A 21,682-nucleotide genomic window follows, 5' to 3' on the forward strand; every position below is an offset into this window, starting at 1 on the left:
ATACAAAGAGATATTCCACTAATTAAAGTGACAAGTAACCACCAGGATCGAGAATGAAGTAGAGACCTTCATATATGCACAGCCAATTAACGCATTAATGCATTGTCACTTTATTCAAAACGTCATGTCACCACCGCTTTTGTGCTGTTACTGTTTTTGGTTTTTGGTTTTTTTTTAATCATCGGTCTCAAAGGGCAGTTTCATCAACTGTGCAAGAACAATGTTCAGGTCCCAAGGCAGAATTGGGCCTGGCAGGATAATTGTAGAAGACAGGCATATCATACTTGTCAAGGCAAAGTAGGCCCTATAAGAATTAATTGTCCATGGTTGTGCATGAGTTTCTGCACTGTCCTACTTATTAGTGGTATTGGTGGAAAAGCATACATGAGGTTTGATCCTAATTAAGTAGGAAGGCATCTTGGGCTAACCGCAGATTGCTGGAGTTTATGATGGGAAACTGGTCTAATTTTCTGTTCTCCTCCATTGTAAAGAGGTGTATGGTTGATTATCCTCAGTACTGGAAGAGATGGTCGACCACAGATTGCTGTAGGGACCATGCATCCAGATGAAAAATTCCTGCTGAGCCAGGCCACCAGCATATTGGCAACGCCTGGAAGATAAATGACTTGCAGTGTAAACTTGATGCTAGATCACCCACTGCCAGACTTTCAAAGCCTCCAGACAGAGGAGCAATGAATTTCTGTCCCCTTGTTTGTTGATAAAAACATGGTGACTGGGTTGTCAGTTTGGATGAGGATGTTCTTGCTGTGAAGAAGATGGAAGAAGGCCTGTAGGGCATAACGAATGGCCCAGAGAGTTTGAGCACATTGATTTGAAATCACCTTTCTTGTGGTGTCTAGAGGCTCTAAATTTGATAGGATTAGGTGTGAGCTCCCCATCCTGTTGGAGCTACATCCGTTTCCACTGTTGCCTGATGAGAGGACAGTTGCAGAAGCGCTCTGTCCTATAATATGGATGGCATGAGCCACCAGGGAAGCTCTTGTGCCATATCCTGGGTTATGCAAACATAGTCCCCATTATAGGCATTAAGGGGCTGATGCAATATTTTGGCAGAGAAAGAGGGCACTGAACAGTCGGTGCCTGCTTTCTTAACGCGCCCCCATGGGGGCACCATGCAATATTTAAATTAGGAGGGTCATGTTAGCAATTAATCCCCTTAATTGCATAAGGGGATTAATTAGCGCCTCTACAACCCACGTCCAACTGTGGGTTATACAGTGCACTCAGCTGAGCGCACTGTATTGCATTGGCCCCTAAATGTGTAGATGTGTCAAGAACACAATATGGATCACAGCTGCCATGTGCCCCAGTGTCTGGAGCACCTGTCACACAGAGATTCATAGATTCATAGAGCAGATAAAAGGTTTCTCAGTAGAGATCGCAAGATGGCTGCTCATTCTTTGGGTAAGAAGGCCCCGTGCTGCAAAGAATCTATCTATACTCCGATAAACTGGATTTGTTGCATTGGGATCAGATGGAAGTTTTCAAAGTTGATAAGAATGCTAAGGTCTGTAGAATTTGTATCATCTCGTACAACTGCAACAACTGATGTCAGGTCGGCGCCATAAATAGTCAATCGTCATGGTAAGGGAAGATTTGAATTCCCTATAGATGTAGATGAGCTGCTACCACTGCAAGGGCTGCTGAGAGGTCAAACGGAAGTACCTTGTACTGGTAGTGATTCTCATCCACCTGGAAGCACAGATATTTTCAATGGGAGGAGTGAATCAGAATGTGAACATATGCATCTTTGAAGTCCCAGGTGCACATCCAGTTGGCTCTCTGAATAAAAGGAAGAATTGAATGCTGTCTTTCTTGTCAGGAAATTCCCTCCAAGGCCGCTCCAAAATTGGAGCGGCCTTGGAGGGAACTTTTTTTTGCTCTCCCCCACCTTCCCCTCCCTTCCCCTATCTAACCCACCCCCCAACTCTACCTAAATCCCCCCCCACCTTACCTCGTTGAGTTACGCCTGCATCTGGCAGGCATAAAACTTGCACATGCTGGCTCTGTGCCGGAGCATTCGGCCCCGCCTCCGGACCACCCCCGAACTGCCGTCACGCCCCGGCCCCACCCCCGGACCGCTCATTTTTGAAAGCCCCGGGACATACGCATGTCTCGGGGCTTGCGCGTGCTGCCGAACCTATGCAAAATAGGCTCGGCGTGTGCAGGGGTAGGTTTTCAAGGGCTACGCGCGTAACCCTTTGAAAATTTACCCCTTAGTCTGGACATGGTTGGGCCCAAGACAGTGGTAACACACCTTGTGCCCATCTGTTATGGACATAATTCGTCCACAGGTGCAAGATTTAACAACCACTGGTGGTGGGTTTCTTCTTACCCACCATGAGAATTTGAGAACTCTCCACTGGGAGGTTTGGTTTTTTTTTAGTGAGCACTGAAAAGGGCCTTTGTAGGTGCTGTGGAGCAGTGTCAAAAAAGCCAACAAAAAATGAGAAACAGAGGAAAAATTTGAAGGAGAGGCACGGTAACCTTCTGTGCTGAAGCTTGGACAAAAAAAAAGCTGAAGAGGTTCATGTGGAATTGCCGAACTGGGAATTCTCACACATGTTCAGTAGTGTCAGAGTTCTACTAACTTGGAAAGACAGGTCCATTTGGTGCTGGCAGATGATGTCACCCCAAGGACAATGGCTAACTGAGCCTGCTTAGCGATGGAAAATATTACATCTTAAAATCAATATGTTACATCAAATAACAAAAAAACCCATCCCACAAAACCAAATCCTCCATAGCTCAATATCCCTAACATAATAGAAAGCCTAGTCTCACGGTTGATTCCAAAGGGGCAACCCACCACCAGTGGAAGGCCTGAACTTTTCACTGGCTTGAGATAACATAATCAGAAATACAAAGCTATAGGCCACAGCATGGTCAAGACATCAGCAACCAGAGCAGGCATAAGGGGTCTAAATTGGCAAGGTTCTCCTTTTGGTTCCTACGATTCTTCATGCTGGTAAGCTTTTTCCCTCTCCTGGAGGGAACAAGAAAATGTGATCACATTTCTCCAGCTTTAAAACAATTACATTGGCTGCAGTTATTTTTAGAATTCAGTTTAAAGTGCTTTGTATTGTTTCTCGTATACTTTCATCTGGTTTTCCTTCTTATTTTTAAAAATTTGTTAAATCCATACACTCCTTCAAGGGTATCCCGCTCTTCTCAAGCTGGGTTGCATCATATTCCTTCCCCATCTGTTATTCGTTTGGAATCCACCAGGGAATCTTCTTTTAGTTTTCAAGCTCGGACATTATGGAATGCTCTACTGTTTGACATTATCTGAAATTCAGCGGCTGTGAAGTTCTGGTTATTTAATAAAGCTTTTGTCAACATCTAAGCTGCCATCAGTAAAGAGACTCATATACTGGGCTCCTATTAAGGATGGATTTGTAAATTTGGTTTATTCTGTTGTGTTTTCTATTTGATTATTGGTTATATGAATTGTATTTTTATGATTGTGTTTTTTCTTTGTACTGCCGCTTGGGTAACATGTTTAATCAAGCAGGATATTAAGTTTGAATAATATGAAAATGACATGAAATGGAGCAGGCTTTATCATTGGCCCGAGCTGACATCAGTGGGAGGGGATGGGGCCTGTATTTCTCTGTATGTCTTTTTCGCACATAGATTTATTTTTTCACTTGCTTCGAGGAGACCTCTTACTCTACGTGATGTGTTCTTCTGAAGTTTTAGCATGAGGTTAAGTGAGCAATGAATACCAAATGCAATTATTTGTATATTGAATCTTCTTTTCCCAGTCCTCTCTCCTCGCCTTCAAGATACTTGCTCAAACACCATCTATTTAGCCACCTTGATTAATGCTATAGTATTTGCGATGCAGAAAAATAAATGTTTTGATGTCCAAATAAATGCAGCTCCTCTTCCCGAGGTTACTTGCCCTGAGGCAGTCTGAGGAAACTGCGTTTCAAAAGAAAGGCAATGAATAGCTGGGCTGCTTCCCTGATCCATGTTTGCTTCCTTCCTCAGTGCCAGAAATTTATTCAGCAGCACCAGTCAGAACTCCTTGTGGTACTGAAGAAGAACTGGGACTACCACACCACCTGCCAGGTACACATACTCACCTACCTTGCTTATCATCCTTCCCTTGTGAATATTAGTAATAAACCTATAACAAATTATGGTGGCAGATATTCCCACAGCGCAGTGAGGATGCACAAACCAAAGTGGGCTAATAAAATAACGAGAAAAAGATGCTAATATGTTTTTGAAAAAGTAGAGGTATTATAAAAGTATGCTATATTGCACTAGAGTCTCCCAGCACTATGGCACTAGCTATAATCATCCACCTCATATGTACCTCACAGAATTCTTATATAAACTTATAAACTTTATTACAATTAAATTAAAATATATCTGTAAGCCCCGCGTGGGATGGATCCTTTACTTGGCACCCAGGGGCCCATAGAAAGAATACAGGATGGGCCCTTTCTGCTTAACACACCTCTAGTGTCTGTCTCTACCTCTCCTTTGCTCCACAGATAGCTTTAGTCTCTCAGGCCAGGCCAGCCCCCCCCGAGCAGTGGGACAAACAATAGCTCTTCTTTTTGCGATCAAGCCCTGTCTCTCCGTCCTTTGGTTCACAGCACTGCCCATTTGCATTGTCTTTGCATCTAATAAAACACACAGCAGAAGAATGCTAGTTTCCAACTTCTTTACTGATAGTTTGGTCAGATGACTGAATAATATTTACACTTCTCTTATTTGATTGATTAGCAGCAATAGATAATAAGACAGCAGACAGAATAAACCTGTGACTTCACATCTTCTAGCAAAGTCTCTTAATCACTTTCAGGCCGATACAGTAAAAGTCGCGCTATTACCTCTTACTGAATAAGGGGTAAAACTAGCGCGTCGAAAATGCGCATCCAAACGCGGGTTAACAGTGCACTCCGCTGGAGCACACTGTACTGTATCGGCCTGATTGGAAGCAGTTCCCTCCCAGTATATAAATTGAAGTTACTTCAATCCTCCTTTGTCTCCTAGGTTAATTCTTAAATCCTCCCACTGAAAGGCCCAATATTTCATCAGAACTTAGTCCCAGATTTAATGCCTTCCAAGAAACGCTGTAACTCCTCAGATAGCACCAGCAGGGTAGGTCACTCTCTTTCTTGATTTTGTTATCTCCTTAGGCAGTGCCTGGTGGGCACTTCTCACTCCTTCATGTGAAGCTTCCTTTAAGAGCAACAAAGGTCTTACCACCTTTGTTGCTCCTGGTCGTGCTGGGATCCCTTGCTTTAGATGGAATCGGTAACACCTCTGTCTCTTTCTGGATGAAAGTCTTCCCTCTTCCAAAGTTTTGGGACGCTGGCTCCCAGGTACCATGGGTTATCAAGCTCCAAGTGGACAAAAATATTAGTTAAACACAAAAGGGGGAAAAAAATCAAGCAAGAAGCAGGAAGGGTGGAATAAAACTTCCGTGTCTCCACACGGAGAAGATAGTTCAAAAAGACAGTTCATGCAAAATTATACTTCCTCTGCATCGGGTACCATAGAAACATAGAAATGATGGCAGAAGAAGACCAAACGCCCCATCCAGTCTGCCAGAACCCTCCCTTACACATGATCCAACCTCACACAACAGACGCCCCGATCCACTGTGAAGGAAGAGCCAAGGCTCTCACAGGGAACGATCAAAGATTGGCTTAAGAGAGTCCAAAGTCACCAAGTGCATACAGGAACCTCACCGAGGTATCTGAATCATCAGCAAAAAGGATAAGTTTATAAATCCCAGCCAATGCTGTTAAATTCAGATGTTCTTCCCAAAGATGAGAACTACCTTAAGTAACAAAAATATCTTGAAAATTCATTTTCAATAATGAGATGTCATGTTATATTATCACTGTGTCATGTACAAACTTCACGCATTGTGGTCTCCCTTCGCCTATTGGCTTCTTCAGGAGGGACTAAAGCTGAGACAACTTAAACCAGCCACCCCATAGTGAGAAATACATATAAATGTATCCGCTCAGTCTTTTTGCTGATGATTAAAAGGGTCCAAAATCAAGATTAAACGCTGGATAGATGAGTCAGCGGAAGCTAGCTCCTAAATGGGAAACCTTCCTCGTTCTTTTCCCATAAACTAGGAAAAATTAAAGCAGTAGAAAGCAACAAACCCCTGGCTGCTTGAAAGTCCAACTAAAAATCTGCAACCCATTAACTCAAGTTGCAAACTAAAAATCCACGAGGACAGCACTGGGATGATAAACAGGAGACACCGTCTGCATGTTCATCCCAAACCTCTCATTTATTTCCTCAGTGAACCTCCCCAGCTCAATGGTACGCTCATTTAGCAAGGGGAAACCAAAGGTCCCTTGCATTTCTTTCAAAGAGCTGAATATGCTGTCCCAGTGGAAATGTAAATGGTGCAGCAATAGAAGCGTTCACAATGACATCTCTAAGTCATGGGTGGACCTGACCTCCAGGATTTCAGCAACAACCATTGCTCGCCTATGAAGAGTGTTTTCAAATATCCTTAAGGACTTCAAAAGCAACACCTCAGCAGCAACTCTTGAGCCTGGTCAACTTTGCTCTGTGTAATATTTCCTAGGATCGTACACATCATGAAGCTTTATTAGTTCCAAAATGGCAGTTTTCCCTGAAGCTTTTGTGTTGGCAAGTTGCCCTTGGTCAAATCAATAGGTGGTTGTCCTGCAATCAGGTAAACTTCTTAGTGAAGACCACCATTTGGAACTGATAAATCTTCATTATGTGTTTGCCTCTAGGAAATGTTACCCAGAATGAAGACCAATAGCAATTCTCGAGACTGTTCAAGGGTTATAATTAATACCTTCAGCAGAAGCATCACCAAAGGCAGAATATAAATAAAACCCTTTTTTTTTTTTTTTTTTTTAAATCCTTAAAGTTGTTGGAAGACACTCCCCCAAGGCAGGCAATGATTGTTGCTGAAATGGTGGCATCAGACCACCAGTGACTGACAGATGTCATGGTGGACACTTCTTTACAGCTGTATGGAAGAGCCACCCAAGGGCTGGTGAAAGTCTGTTTGGCACCCTAGGCAAACTTTCGGTTATTCGTCCCCTTCCACAAATGATGTACTAGCGACTGCTCCAGCACAGTTCTCCCTTCTACCCACAGTAGTGGCTCCAGGCCTGTGCTCCTTTCTTTGTCAGTTTTGGCTCTGGTACAGCCCCCCCCTTCTGGACCTCACACTGGCAGGATTTTGCCACTTCCAAGATCTTGGCACACTAGGCGACTGCCTACTTTGCCCGATGGAAGCTCCAGCCCTGGAGCCATATTGCTAAGCAGCTTCCACAGGTGCAGAGCATTCCGTTTTTTACAGATATTTTGTTAATAAAGTTGCAATAAAGTTTGGATCATATACGGGCTCTTTGGGAATAGAGGAGATGGACAATTATAGCCAGGGTCATATCATTTTGAGATTGTAGGGCAATTATAGCACAATTTTATGCTACCTCTACTTTGGTACTTTTTTTCTAGACAGTTTTTGAAAACCAATTGCTTTATTAACCCACTTTTGTTTGTGCATTTGCAGTGTCAATAATAAAATCTGGTAAATATGGAGATAAGACCCATCGAATCTGTACATTTATGATCTGCCAAAGCTTTCTACGTTTCAACAAAAAAAGAGTAAGGCTACATGATTTGGGATAGGTACTTAATATTTTAAAAAGGACCTGGAGAAATACATTCTGGCTTTCATGGAACAATCTGGTCTGAGATTGGCATTGTTCAATCAAACCTGAAAGCTTATTGTTGAATGCCCTGCACTACAGGCATTATCTAGTTACCCAATTGCAGCAGTTACATCTTAGGAGCGGTGTGATGAATCTTTGTCATTTTCCTAACAGGAAATCGGTGCCTGTGGAGCAGTAGCAAGCACGTCCCTGGGAGCTGCGGGTTGTACACGGGGTCCGGCCTACTGGTGCTCCAGCATGGATGCAGCCAAGGAGTGCAATGTAAGGAGAAAAGTAAATGAGAAAATGCAACCATAGTATGGGGAAAAAAATAGGCCAAGTATATTCTTAGAGCATTGTATCCTGAAACAGCAGGGGGGTTCGGCAGAATCCTAGGTCTAGCCACAATCGGTCACTCACCCTAGCAACAATTTGGTGTTTGGGGTTTTATTTTTGGACATAACAGCAACCAGGCCATGTTTTGTCAAAGATAGGGTGTCACTCACAGAGCCCCACTACTAACAAGATTACCGATTATAATGTCACCAGACTGACTTCTCAAACATAAACACACTCACAATCATGAATGACCCTCAGGTCCAGCAATCACCATCTCATGGAAAGAGAGGATTAACCAACAAGGAGGAGGAGAAATGCTCTTACCTGTTAATTTTCTTTCCATGAATCCTGCTACAGCAGTCCAGTTCAAACAGGTGGGTTATCTCCTCCTACCAGCAGATAGGGGCAGAGCACACAGACTTTCTCCATGACATTATCACCACTATGCAAAGCTGATGCAGCACAAAAGCTCCAGTATTCCTATGACAAAACACTGACAAACTACATTATCCCAATTGAGAATAAACCATTTCAAATATTCTTGGAAAGAAAATCATTTTATTAATCCTGCGGGAATTCTGCACTACTGTGGAGCACAGAATTTGTGCAGAATTCCCTCCCTGCACTGAATTGCCATTTTCTGTGCAGAATTTGGCAAAGATGGAAGAGGCCCCGTGAGAGTGAGTGTGTGTAGAGGTGTGTTTGTGTGTGTGTAAGACTGTGAGCCGGGGGGGGGGGGGTTGGTGAGAGAGAGCCTATACGAGGAGATTGTGAAGGAGTGTGTATGTGTGTGAGAGACTGAGAGCTGGTGTGTGTGAAAAAGGGATTGTGTGTATGTGAGCATGCTTGTTTGTGAGAGAGGGAGCCTATGTGAATGTGTGTGTGAGAGAGAGACACATAGGTAGTCTGTGTGAGGGTGTATGTGTGAGACAGAAAGGAAGCCTGTGTGTGTGTATGCAAGAGAGAGAGAGAGAGCCTTATGAGGGGATGTATGAGCAAGAGAGAGAGAGGGACCCTGTATGAGGGGATGTGTGTGTGTGAGAGAGAGAGGGAGCCTGTACAAGGGGGTGTGTATGTGTACTAGAGAAAGGGAGCCTGTGTGTGAGAGAGAGAAAGAGGGACAGTGGGAGCCTGTGTGAGGGGCAGTACTGAGAACGGGGTCCTCCAAGGGGAGGAGCTAGCAATTTATAATACTCCATAGCCAGAGTTATTGATCTGTAGTGGGTTGGCTCCCACAGAGTGGCAGTCTAAGATACCGCTAGTAGTGTAAGGAATAAATACTTAGTAGAAATGGTGAATCCCTGGGCTGATGGCAGATGACAGCGCCACCGGGAGGAGATCCTGAGAGGGACCACCGGCTACGCTGGAGTATGAGACAAACACAGATAGTTCTTTATTAGACAGGAAGTAGAACCACCAGAGGTGGCAGTAGTGAGCTGATGTGCCCGGCAGGGCTGAAGTCCCTCAGATACTGGAATTACAATCTCTGGGTTGGTGAGCTGTAGAGAGAGACTATAGGTAGTGAGTAGACAGGATATGCTGGATACATAACCAGTAGTAGATGATACACTCACAATTGTAGATATCTGTAATGGCTTCTTATGCAACAGAGAGTCTTCAGTATAGTCAGGAACAGGAGCCGTAGGCGAGTACTGGTTCCTATAGGCAGTCTGAAATAATAACTCACAATAGCTGTGTATGGGATGGCTTCTGGAATAGAAGAGAGTCTTGGAAGGATTTAGGAACATAGGCCCTCATGGAGCGAGTACCGGTTCCTATCTGCAATCTGTAATAGTAATGTGTTATGGGAGTCTCAGTTTTAGTGGACCCTTGGGCTGACCTGCTGGAGACTGGGAAAGATGGACAATGTCTCTAGTGTATAGCAGGCCGAGAGGCAGATGTTCAGGCAGGACGTAGATGCTCTTCACCCTGGAAGCTGGTGCTCCCCCAGGAGGAGCCCGGAGGAGCCCAACCGCTGGGACTTAGGCGAGTTGTGGAACAGGACAGGTAACTGGAACCAGACTAGAACAGTAGAGATACTGTAACTGGGCTCGGGGTCTGGAACCAGGCAGGAACTGTAGCAGGTAAACAGGAACCAAGCAGGCTCTGTGGCAGGCAAGCAGGAACCAAGCAGGTTCTGTGGCAGGCAGGCAGGAACGGAGCGAGGAAGCAAGGTGAGTCACTCCGGGGCACAGCGCAAGCAGGAACCGGGAGGTAAACCTGTTGCAAGGCAAAGGCTGGGTGGCTGCGGCCAGCTTATCAAGGCTGCGGCATCTGACGTCAGGAATTGGGCGGAGTCACCACTGGCGGGAAACGGCCTAGAAAAGCGCCCAAATGGCGCGCACGCGCACCTAGGAGCAAGGAATCCCTGGGAGACCTCGCAGCGGCGCAGCCCCAGCGGGGATGCCGCCACACAGGCCGCAAACTAGGCCTTCGGAAGCGGGAGCAGGTCCAAGAGCCCGGAGGTAAGGGCCTGGCCACGGTGCTCGCGGCCAGAACCGCAACAAATGTACCAGATATAGGTATACGATAGCTTCTGAGATAGAAGAGAGTCTGTAAAGGGTTTTAGGAACATGGGCCCTCGTGGAGCGAGTACCGGTTCCTATCTGCAATAATAACTCACGATCTCCGTACCTGCGATAAAGTCTTAGACAGAAGGGAGTCTTTAGAGATTAGGAACATAGGCCCTCATGGAGCGAGTACCGATTCCTATCTGCAATAGAACTCACAGTGTTCACGTCTGCGATCGCTTCCAGGCAGTGAGGAGTCTTCTGAGCATTCAGGGACGTAGGCCCTCGAGGAGCGAGTACCGGATCCCATCTTAGTAGTCTGAAATCAAGAAGAGAGAGAGCGGGGCCCCCGAGGAGCAGGTACCCCTAGGTAAGTTTGTAGAGGCAGAGCAGCGGAGAAAGATTTCCCCTTGCTAACTCGATTCGTAGTTGCAAGCAAAGACCTTTTAAGTTGGAAGCGGATGACATCACTACGGGGGGACGCCCCTGAGGTTCGCGCCCTTGCTGGTACAAAGTCTAGAGCACGTGCGCCCTTACATCATCAGGAACACAGCGGATCCGCAGCGTCAGGCCAGTCCAGGGATTCTGGGGCGAAGAGGCAAGGAGAAGCCGTGGCAGCATCTGTCTGTCAGACCCGAAGGGAATCGCCACAAAGGTAGAGAGGGTGGAGCGAGGGCGAGAACAGGCACGAACGCAACAGCTTCTACGAAAACTAAAAAGTCATGGGATAGGAGGCGATGTCCTTTCGTGGATTACAAACTGGTTAAAAGACAGGAAACAGAGTAGGATTAAATGGTCAATTTTCTCAGTGGAAAAGGGTAAACAGGAGTGCCTCAGGGATCTGTGCTTTTCATTTATATATATATATAGATACAGATATATATAAATGATCTGGAAAGGAATACGACGAGTGAGGTTATCAAATCTGCGGATGATACAAAATTATTCAGAGTAGTTAAATCACAGGCAGACTGTGATACATTACAGGAGGACTTTGCATGACTGGAAGATTGGGCATCCAAATGGCAGATGAAATTTAATGTGGACAAGTGCAAGGTGATGCATATAGGGAAAAATAACCCATGCTATATTTACACGATGATAGGTTCCATATTAGGAGCTACCACTCAGGAAAAAGATCTAGGCAGCATACTGGATAATACTTTAAAATCGTCAGCTCAGTGTGCTGCAGCAGTCAAAAAAGTCAACAGAATGTTAGGAATTATTAGGAAGGGAATGGTGAATAAAACGGAAAATGTCATAATGCCTCTGTATCGCTCCATGGTGAGACCGCACCTTGAATACTGTGTACAATTCTGGTCGTCGCATCTCAAAAAATATATAGTTGCGATGGAGAAGGTACAGAAAAGGGCAACCAAAATGATAAAGGGGATGGAACAGCTCCCCTATGAGAAAAGGCTGAAGAGGTTAGGGCTGTTCAGCTTGGAGAAGAGACGGCTGAGGGGGGATATGATAGAGGTCTTTAAGATCATGAGAGGTCTTGAAAGAGTAGATGTGACTCGGTTATTTACACTTTCGAATAATAGAAGAACTAGGGGGCATTCTATGAAGTTAGCAAATAGCACATTTAAGACTAATCGGAGAAAATTCTTTTTCACTCAGCACATAATAAAGCTCTCAAATTTGTTACCAGAGGATGTGGTTAGTGCAGTTAGTATAGCTGGGTTCAAAAAAGGTTTGGAGAAGTTCTTGGAGAAGTCCATTAACAGCTATTAATCAAGTTTACTTAAAAAATATCCACTGCTATTAATTGCATCAGTAGCATGGGATCTTATTTATTTATTTATTTTAAAACTTTTATATCCCGGTGTTAGTGGGGTCATCACATCGGTTTACATATGAACAGCAGGTAAGAAAATTACATTTTAACAGGGCGGGGGAAAACAACAGCGAAGCATAGAAAGATAGGGAAAAGCCGATAACATTAAACGAACATTAAAAGCACTAGTAACATTAAATACATCAGTAACCTAAGGTGATAATAATGGGGTTTAGCAGACCGAAAGAGGGGTCCATGAATTTGGTGCGCATCAGGGGACATTTGGTAACATGGGCTATTCTGGGTAGGCTCGTTTGAATAGCCAGGTTTTCAATTTCTTTTTGAACTTGATAGGACAGGGTTCGAGGCGCAGGGTGAGGGGCATGGTGTTCCAGAGTGATGGGCCAGCAATAGAGAGGGCACGGTCATGGGCGAAGGAAAGGCGGGCTGTCTATAGAGAAGGTACACGTAGTGTGCCTCTATTGGCGGTTCTGGTAGGGCGGGTGGAGTGGTGGAGGTTGAAAGGAATATCTAGCCAGTTAGAGTTGTGTGAGTGAATGGATTTGTGTACAATGGTGAGGGTTTTATAGTGAATACGGGAGAGGATGGGAAGACAGTGGAGATTTTTGAGAATCGGGGTGATATGCTCTTATTTGCGTGTGTTTGAGATGATTCTTGCTGTTGCATTTTGCAACATTTGTAGGGGTTTAATTGTGGCGTGGGGGAGGCCCAGGAGGAAAGCGTTACAGTAGTCCAGTTTGGTAGCAATGGTGGCCTGGATCACTGTACGAAGATCTTGGGAGTAAAGCAGGGGTTTAAGTTTTTTAGGATGTTGTTTGAAAAAGCCTTCTTTGAGTATGGAGTTGATGTATTTCTTCATGCTTAATTGATGATCAAGAACTCCAAGATCCCTTACGAATGGTTGGGCTGTGGCGATGTTAATATTGGGATCATTGACAAAAGGTGGGGGGAGGGTGGCGTGTGGGGAGATAAGTAGGATCTCAATCTTGGTGGCATTGAGTGCTAGATGGAGGTTGGTAAGGAGAGAGCTGATGGCATCGAGGCAATTTTCCCAGTGCTTTAGGGCATCAGAGATGGAACTTTGAATGGGGATGACGATCTGGACATAGTCGGCATATAGATAGAATTTAAGGTTGAGTTCGGAGAGGAGATGGCAGAGAGGTACAAGATAAATGTTAAAGAGGGTGGAGGATAGCGATGAACCTTGAGGGACTCCCTGTTGCAGGGGGCGTGGGGTGGATATAGTTTCACCGATTTTTACAGAGAAATTCCTGTTCGAGAGGTAGGATCTAAACCAGGCGAGGGCAAGGCCTGAGATGCCGATGCTTTCTAGTCGAGTAATGAGGTGATTGTGGCTGATGGTATCAAAAGCCGCGGAGATATCAAGGAGGTAGCTGTGGCCTTGGCCCAAGCTCCTGAGGAGGTGGTCAGAGTGAGGAGGAGCGATTCGGTATTGAAGTGTTTCCGGAAACCAAACTGGGAGACATGGAGGATTGCGTGATTTTCGATGTAATCCATGAGTTGTGCATTGACAACTCTTTCCATTAGCTTGGCAATAAAAGGGAGGTTGGAGATCAGACGGAAATTGGAGGGATCTTTTGGGTCTAAGGAGGGCTTCTTTAAGAGGGGCTTAACCACAGCATGTTTGAGAGTGTCTGGGACAGTTCTGTGGGAGAGTGAGCAGTTGATGACATCTGCTATTGCTCGGGCTATGGTGGTAGGTACTGCCAATAGGGCTTTAGGGGAATGGTGTCGCTGGGGTGGGAGGCAAGTTTAATTTTTTTAAGGATGTTTTCGACTTCTTTAGAAGAGGTGAGGTCGAGGGCAGTCAAGGTGGAATGAAAGGGAGAAGGAAGTGTAGGGGCAGACTGACTGGATTGGTCTGGGGACGCGGGGAATCTTGAGAGGAGGTTGGTGATTTTACTCTGGAAGAAGGTGGCGAGTTCTTCGCATCTGGAGGCTGCGTCAGAGTCAGAGATAGTGGGGGGGGGGGGTGGATTTGGTAAGGCTTGAAACGTAGGAGAAGAGTACTTTGGGGTTAAATCTGTAGTCATGGATTTTCTTGGCATAGAAGTCTCTTTTATGTTTTAGGGTGGTGATTCTGTAGCTGTGTAGCACTGATTTGAAGATGGAAGAGAGCTGGGGGTTGGGTCCTTTCGCCATTTTCTCTCTTTTTGTCTGAGATCGGTTTTTAGAGCTTTAAGCTCAGAAGTGTACCATGGTTTTTCAGGTTTGGTGGTAGTACTTAAAACTAGTTTGGATAGTGGACAGTTTGTTCGCTATGTCACCTGTGAGGCTATACCATGAAGCTAGAGCTGAGTCGGGGTCATTGCAGACTAGGTTAGGTAGGGAGGAGGATAGAGCCGCTGCTAGTTCATCACTGGGGCAGGATTTTCTGGAAATTATTGTGGTGTTGTGGGCGTAGTTTGAGGGGGGGGGGGGGGGGGCATTGGTAGAAAAGAGACCTTCTATTATGTTGTGGTCAGACCAGGGTACAGGGGTACAGGATGGGGTAGTATTAGTGTGGACATCAGAGTTGATGAACATCAGGTCCAGAGTGTGACCAGCTTTGTGTGTGGGAGATGTTATAATTTTATGGAATCCTAAGGCTTGGAGGGATTTGATGGTTTGGCATGATGGGGAGGGAGGTGAAGTGTCTACGTGGAGATTAAAATCACCAAGTAGGATGGTGGGGATATCGGTGCTGATCGAGTCAACTATAAATTCTATGAAGGGTGAGGGGTTAGACTCCAGGAGAGTAGGGCGGGGGAGTAAACTAGGCAGATTTGCAGGTCAGGGGATTTGAAAAGGCCTATTTCTATCTTGGGTGGGGAGGCTGTGTGGATGTGTTTGAGTTTTACATGTTTCTTAGCAGCTAGGAGGAGACCTCCTCCTCTTTTTTGTGGTCTGGGAATGGAAAAAATCTCATACGCGGAGGTGGGGAGTTGGTTGATGAGAACCGTATCTGTGTCTTTGAGCCATGTCTCTGTAACCCCACAAAGGTCTGGTTTGCAATCTATAAGGAGATCACTGAGGATAAGTATCTTTTTGACAAGGGACCGAGTGTTGAATAGAATTATGGAGAGGGTGGTGAGGCCTAGGAATTGTGTTAAGGGAGAGGTGAGGATGGGGATTAGGGATTTGCATGCGGGGGGAGGAGGGTGGATAAAGGAAGGGGGTAAACGGGATAGGGGGCTGGTGGATGAGAGGGATGGGGTACATTGTCGCTTGAGTGGGGTGGAGATGACTAGGTAAGATGTGGTGAGAAAAGGAAGGGGGAGCTGAGGGAGAGGGATAACAGTAGTGCAGTAATAATGATAGGCTGGGATAGGTACAGCCAGTAATCCTGTGGAGGAAAACGCGAGAGATACAGTAATATCCTGTGGGAATGGTGCGAAATGAAGCAGCAGAGGTAAAGGCTAGCGGAAGTAGCTTCCTCTCCACTGGGGACTTAAGGGCGGGGTGAGCCGAGCGTACAAGTCTTGATGGGTCGCTTAGAGAATTGCTGGAGGTGAAGACCAGAGTCGCAGAGTATTGATGCTTTGGTCCGGGGTCCATGGTTCGCTGATAGGGCAAATTGCTGTTAAGGAGGTCTAAATGGGAACGGCTGTAAGCTTGATGGAGCACAAAGAGGGCGCAATAAGGGGCTAGCCCCTTAGTTGCACTGCGTGCGTGCGTCGGGGTGAGCAGATCAAAGGCGGCAGACCTCCCCTCCACGGACCCAGATGAGTCTTCGCCGATCGTGGTGGAGGGAGGGAGCAGGGCTAGTGCCGAACGCGAGGCAAGCAGCATCTTCTTAGTGTTTGGATAATTGCCAGGTTCTTGTGGCCTGGTTTGGCCTCTGTTGGAAACAGGATGCTGGGCTTGATGGACCCTTGGTCTGACGCAGCATGGCAATTTCTTAAGGACAATATTACAAATCACTAAAGCAGCAAAGAACTTATGACTATAAATATTAGGTGCATAGACATTTACTAGAAGCACATTCCTCCCCATCTAATGACCCGGTAGTAATTATGTAACGCTCCTCCAGGCCTTTAATCTGCTTATGAAGCTCAAACGACTGTGATTTGTGAATAAGGATAGCCACTCCCCATGTCGGTTAAAAAAAGGAGGAAAAGTAGCAAGCCCCCCACCATTCTCTCTTAAGCCTGAGATGCTGAGTCCATCATATGAGTTTCTTGTAATAGTGCTATGGCGGATTTGCATTTCTTAAGTTCAATAAGCAGCTTCTTCCTTTTAATGGGAGAATGTAATCCCATCCACATTTAGAGAACTTAGAATAAAATCACCCATAATGGCTTTTAAAAGCATTCATGAGCCTGTATGATAAAAAATACATCTATAAAGGCAGGGGCTTTCTAGCCCAAACCCTACCCACTTGTTACAGCAAGCACAATGTAACCCAAAATCAATATTATAAAAAATAATACTGTCTCCCCATCAAGCACAAAAATATAACACATTCCAATTTGCCATATGGAGCCAATCTGACACACCAGCCACAACCATCCACACACACACACAACCATTCATTCCCCCAAACCCTCCCCCCACCCCCCAAATGTTGCACCCAACAACCAAAACTAGTTCGATCTTCCACAGAGGAACAGTCACTGGTGATCGCCAGCGCTGAGGTGGGTTCTGCTCCCGACAGCTAGCCCAGGCTCTGCTCATCTTGTGAAGACTCCCGGGATCAAGACATCATATGAATTTCACGAGGAAAAAGGAACAAAAAGAACCGTTCATAAAACCTGACCACAAAGAGAGCAAACAATGTACCATGTAAAACCAGACGCTGACCTCGTGCAACCACACACACACACCACAGTGATGGCTGCGCTCAGACTTTTCCATCAAGGCCCTCAAATCTCCCAATGCAGCACAGAACAAACTGCTGCTAAAAATGTCTCCCATTCAGCAAACTTACCCTGACTGACCAGGAAAACCTGTCAGCTCTGCCTCTTTAACCAGTGGTCCCCTGCCATAGAGGCCTTCTTCAGCTCAGCAGTCCAATTCTGTTTTTTTGGGGTTTTGTTTTTTTTTTAAATCTCAAATTAAGACTGCCAGCAGAATAGAGCAGGGAGGGGGGTTGGGGGTAGGATACTTTTAATCGTACCTGAAAAAACTGGAACATCACAGGTTCTTCTGCACTGGGTTTTTTTTTTTTATACCAAGGAGAACCCCTCCACCTCTCCCCCAGGCTTTACCAAGTCCCCTCTGGGGCTTGGTCTTGTGGACAAACCATGGGCTTGGCCTGAAGCAGCATCAGTGCCTTCCTAGAAATCCTGCTGCACCACCAAGTCCTACTATATGCTAGAGGCAGAGTGTACAGGAGTTTCTCTGCACTGCACCATTTCTACATAATGACAAGGATGTCATGGAAAAAATTTGTGTGCTCTGTCGCCATCTACTGGTAGGGGGACATAACCTACCTGTCTGGACTGGTGTAGCAGGATGAAATGGAAATGCAAGTGTGTACATGTGGGTTTTGTGAGGGTGTTTGCAAACATTTAATTCTTGTGGTATGTTTCTTTTCAGGCTGTCCTACATTGCCAGACTCATATTTGGAACTAGCTTCAATCTCTCCATCAGCACACCTTGCTAGGAAGAAGATAAGCCTTTCATCTGGGCGGCATCCCCCATGTGACACTCTTTAAATGAGCTTTTCTATCAATAGCAAAGAACATAAAATCCCCTCCCCTGCACTACATGGCAGCAGCTCAGAGGAAACTTTAAGCACACCTATTTGTTTGCATGCTAAAATGATGATATCTAAATGGCTTCCTGGAGTCACTGTACCACAGACAACAGCCAACCAGTGTCTGGTTATGTCAGTCCAGAGACAATGCACAGCCTGAGTTGATGCTCTTTCCTTTGTGCAGTATCTGAAGTGTGCAAAAGTAATTTTGACTAGTAAATATGCACTAGAATATAAACAAATTATTAGTAATAAAATCACCAGGACATAATGTTATTCACCCCAGTTCTGAAGGAACTCAAATATGAAATTGTAGACCTGCTTTTGGTAATTTATCATTAAAATCTTCCATCGTATCTGAGGCTGGAAGGTAGCCAATAACACCGATTTTTAAAAAGAGCTTTAAGGAAGACCTACATTATACACCAGAGAACCTATCAGTATCAGGCAAAACAGCAGAAGCTATTAAGAAGTCACATGACTAAACACGACCAGTATGGATTTAGCAGAGGATCATCATGCTTTACTAATCTATTACAATTCTTTGAAAATGTAAATAAGTAGGTGCATAGGGGTGAGAACTGATATTGTGTATCTGGATTTTGAGAAACCATTTGATAAAAGTCCCTCATAAGAGACTTCCAAAGAAATTAAAAAGTCATGGGATAGGAGGCAATGTCCTATTATGGATTGGTAATGGATTAAAAGATAGGTAGCAAACAGTAGGACTAAAAGGTCAGTTTTTCCAGTAGAGAGCCCAGGAATCTGTACTCAGGCCAGTGTGTTTAATGCATTCATTAATGATCTGGTAAAAAGGAGCCATGAGTGAGGTGATTACATTTTCAGATGATACAAAATTATTTAGAATAGTTAAAAACACAAGCAGATTGAGGAACTGCAGAACCTTGTGAAACCTGGGGACCGGGCATCTAAATGGCAGATTAAGCTTTAATATGGACAAGACTTTTCTCCCATTCTGTGTCCATACAAAAAAAGAAAAATAGATTAGTAAATCAAGCTCTATATGCACACAATGCCTGCATTCCAGCTTAGGAGATCCCACTTAGCAAAAGGACTGCTGTGTCATCATGGACAATATATTGAAATCCTCAGCTCAATATGCAGCAGAGGTCAAAAAAGCAAATATGATGATAGAAATGATTAGCAAAATGAACAGAAAAATAACACTGAGAAAATCATAATGCCTCCGTACAGATCTGTGGTGTGATCACACCATGAGTACTGTCTTCAGTTCTGACCACCACGTCTCAAAATAGAAAAGGTACAGAGAAGTGCAACAAAACGATAGGACAGGATAGCAGTGCCAGTGCAGAGGGTGGGGGGGAGCTTTATGGAGCTTAAAAGAAGTGTATATAGCCTGTGTGCTGTGTAATGGCAGACTACCACATCAGCCAAATCGAGGTTTGAACCGCAAGGACCCCTGTATAAGAACAGCCCTACGAAATGTCTCATTAGGAAGAAAAACTCAACAGGAGAAGAGACGACCAAGAGGGCATAATGCCAGGGGTTTATTAAATTGGGTGCTGTGGAATGAGCGTCTAGGGAAGACTTATTTACCCTTTTGAAACAGAACTAGGTCTAAGAGATGGTACATAAAACTAAAAGGTGGCAGACTGAAAAATACATTCTTAAAACTGTTTGAAGTCTACGCCCAATTAAGCTGTGGAATGTGCTGTTCGAGGATGTGGTCAAGGCTGCTAGTGTAGCTGGGTTTAAAAAAAGGTTTCAACAAGACTCTGCAGGACAAATTTATTAACAATTATTAGGCAGGTAAATATGGGGACAATCTCCACTTTTTTTTTAAGCTAGGAATGAACAAGGAATAGATCTTCCCATTAGGATCTCTTGGGTAACGCTTCCAAGTGACTTGCATTGACCACTGTCTGAGTTAGGATGCTGGGTCTGGCAGTCTGACTCAGCATGGCACTTCTTTGTAGAAATGACAAAACAGCCTCCTTAAAAGACACATTTCCCTCTAAGCTGAACCAACATGCCTTGAAAAAGCACAGTGCTGCCCTAATTTGTGGACATTTTTAATTTTTATTTTTTTTTAAATTAAGAATAGCACTGGTATCAGTGCTACAGCTGCTGAATTTCATCAGAAAGCAGTGCATTTGGTATCGAACTGGGCTTTTACATACTGTGCCCCTGTCTATTGTACATACATTTCTTCTGAAACTACACAATGCACCCTACATACAACTGTACTGAAGTATAATAATGTTATTACACCACCTCTGTACTCCAATCCCCAAGAAAATGGTAGATAGCCTGCTCTAGCTGAAATGTTTGCTGCTGCTGCTGCTTTAGTAAATGATTCTAGTCTAGTAGAAGCATTTTAGAAAGCAAATCAATAAAAGCTTTGGATATGAATGAAAAGGAGTCAGGTGGCATCTGTATGTAGAAGTCTGTTGTATGCACACTATGGATTGTAATCTATGTCTATTCCTATCTGAAGTTTAATTTCAACAATATAAAGAGCTTTTACACTCAGGCGCTCACAGCACCACCTACTGACACAGGAGGTGTCTGACACAATCACGATTATTAAGAGTACTTACTAAAAGCAAACCAACTCCAGGTCTCCCACTATGTATTTTATACCAGTGTAGCTAATTAAGAGGGTCATTTTTCAAATCTTGTTAAGGCCTAATCACGGGTGTTAGGGTAATAATACCATAATGCATCTCGAGATGTGTATGCAAATTTTAGAGAGAGATAGAGATTATCTCTCTTAAATGTTCAGAGACAGAGCGACACACACACACACATACACAGAGAGATACACTCTGGGGAAGCACACATATTAGGCAACTTTTTATACCATTGTTAAAAGGGACCATTCTGAACTCGGGGTGAGATTGAGTTGTGGGCTAGGTTTTGAGGGGCAGTTTTACATGCATAGTCAGAGGTACGAAGAGCACAGTAGACATCAGTGAAATATTTTGTGATTTGGAGTGATGAAAAGTATAAAAAGATGAGCTTTGTACAATGTTCTCTTGACTGAGTTGAAGCACTCTCTACATAGCTGCTATCAAGCTAGGTCGAGAGTACAATGTACAAATCTTATCTTTGTGTACCTGTCATCACTCCAAATCATATAAAATCTTCACTGATGTCTACTGTGCTGTTCATACCTCTGACCATACATGTAAAACTGCCCCTCAAAACCTAGCCCACCACCAAAACCTCACCCCGAGTTACTAGTTGCCCCTCTTACAGCGGTATAAATAGTTCATTTATATCAGAGCCTTATAAAGAGGCTCACATGCTCTCTCTAGCCAGCATTTAACTAGCGTAAAATAGCTATGTGATGCAGTATCTGGAAAATTACCCTAACCATGTTTTTGGTTTGTTTGGTTTTTTTTTTTTATTGCAAGCGCTATTTTCACAATTTTATAACAAAATGATAAATCTAGGGGTAAAAGCCCTATTTACTAAGCATTTTTCCAATAGACACACAATGGGAGCATGCCTTTAGTAAGTAAGCCCCTACATGCTTACACGTGGTCAGAAAATGAAAAGACTGAATTGAATGGTAAGGGGGGCTAGCACTGTTGTCAGCTGTACAGATGGCAGTGACTGAAAGAAAAGATAAGCCATA

The 21,682-nt window shown here is 44.4% G+C and overlaps 1 protein-coding gene across 5 annotated transcripts in view; it reads left to right on the top strand.

The window, feature by feature from the left end:
* Positions 1-19,891, top strand: part of SFTPB (surfactant protein B) — a 73,674-nt gene extending 53,783 nt beyond the window's left edge. For all 5 annotated transcript variants that reach the window (XM_029604263.1, XM_029604264.1, XM_029604265.1 and 2 more), the window contains 3 exons: positions 4,018-4,098; positions 7,881-7,988; positions 17,898-19,891. In XM_029604263.1, coding sequence (XP_029460123.1) covers positions 4,018-4,098; positions 7,881-7,988; positions 17,898-17,933 — 225 coding nt within the window. In that variant the 3' untranslated portion in view covers positions 17,934-19,891. The remainder of the gene's footprint in view (positions 1-4,017; positions 4,099-7,880; positions 7,989-17,897) is intronic.
* The last annotated feature ends 1,791 nt before the right edge of the window (positions 19,892-21,682 follow it).

The sequence above is a fragment of the Rhinatrema bivittatum genome, chromosome 5 (assembly GCF_901001135.1).
Source record: "Rhinatrema bivittatum chromosome 5, aRhiBiv1.1, whole genome shotgun sequence".
In the NCBI taxonomy this organism is placed as follows: Eukaryota; Metazoa; Chordata; class Amphibia; order Gymnophiona; family Rhinatrematidae; genus Rhinatrema; species Rhinatrema bivittatum.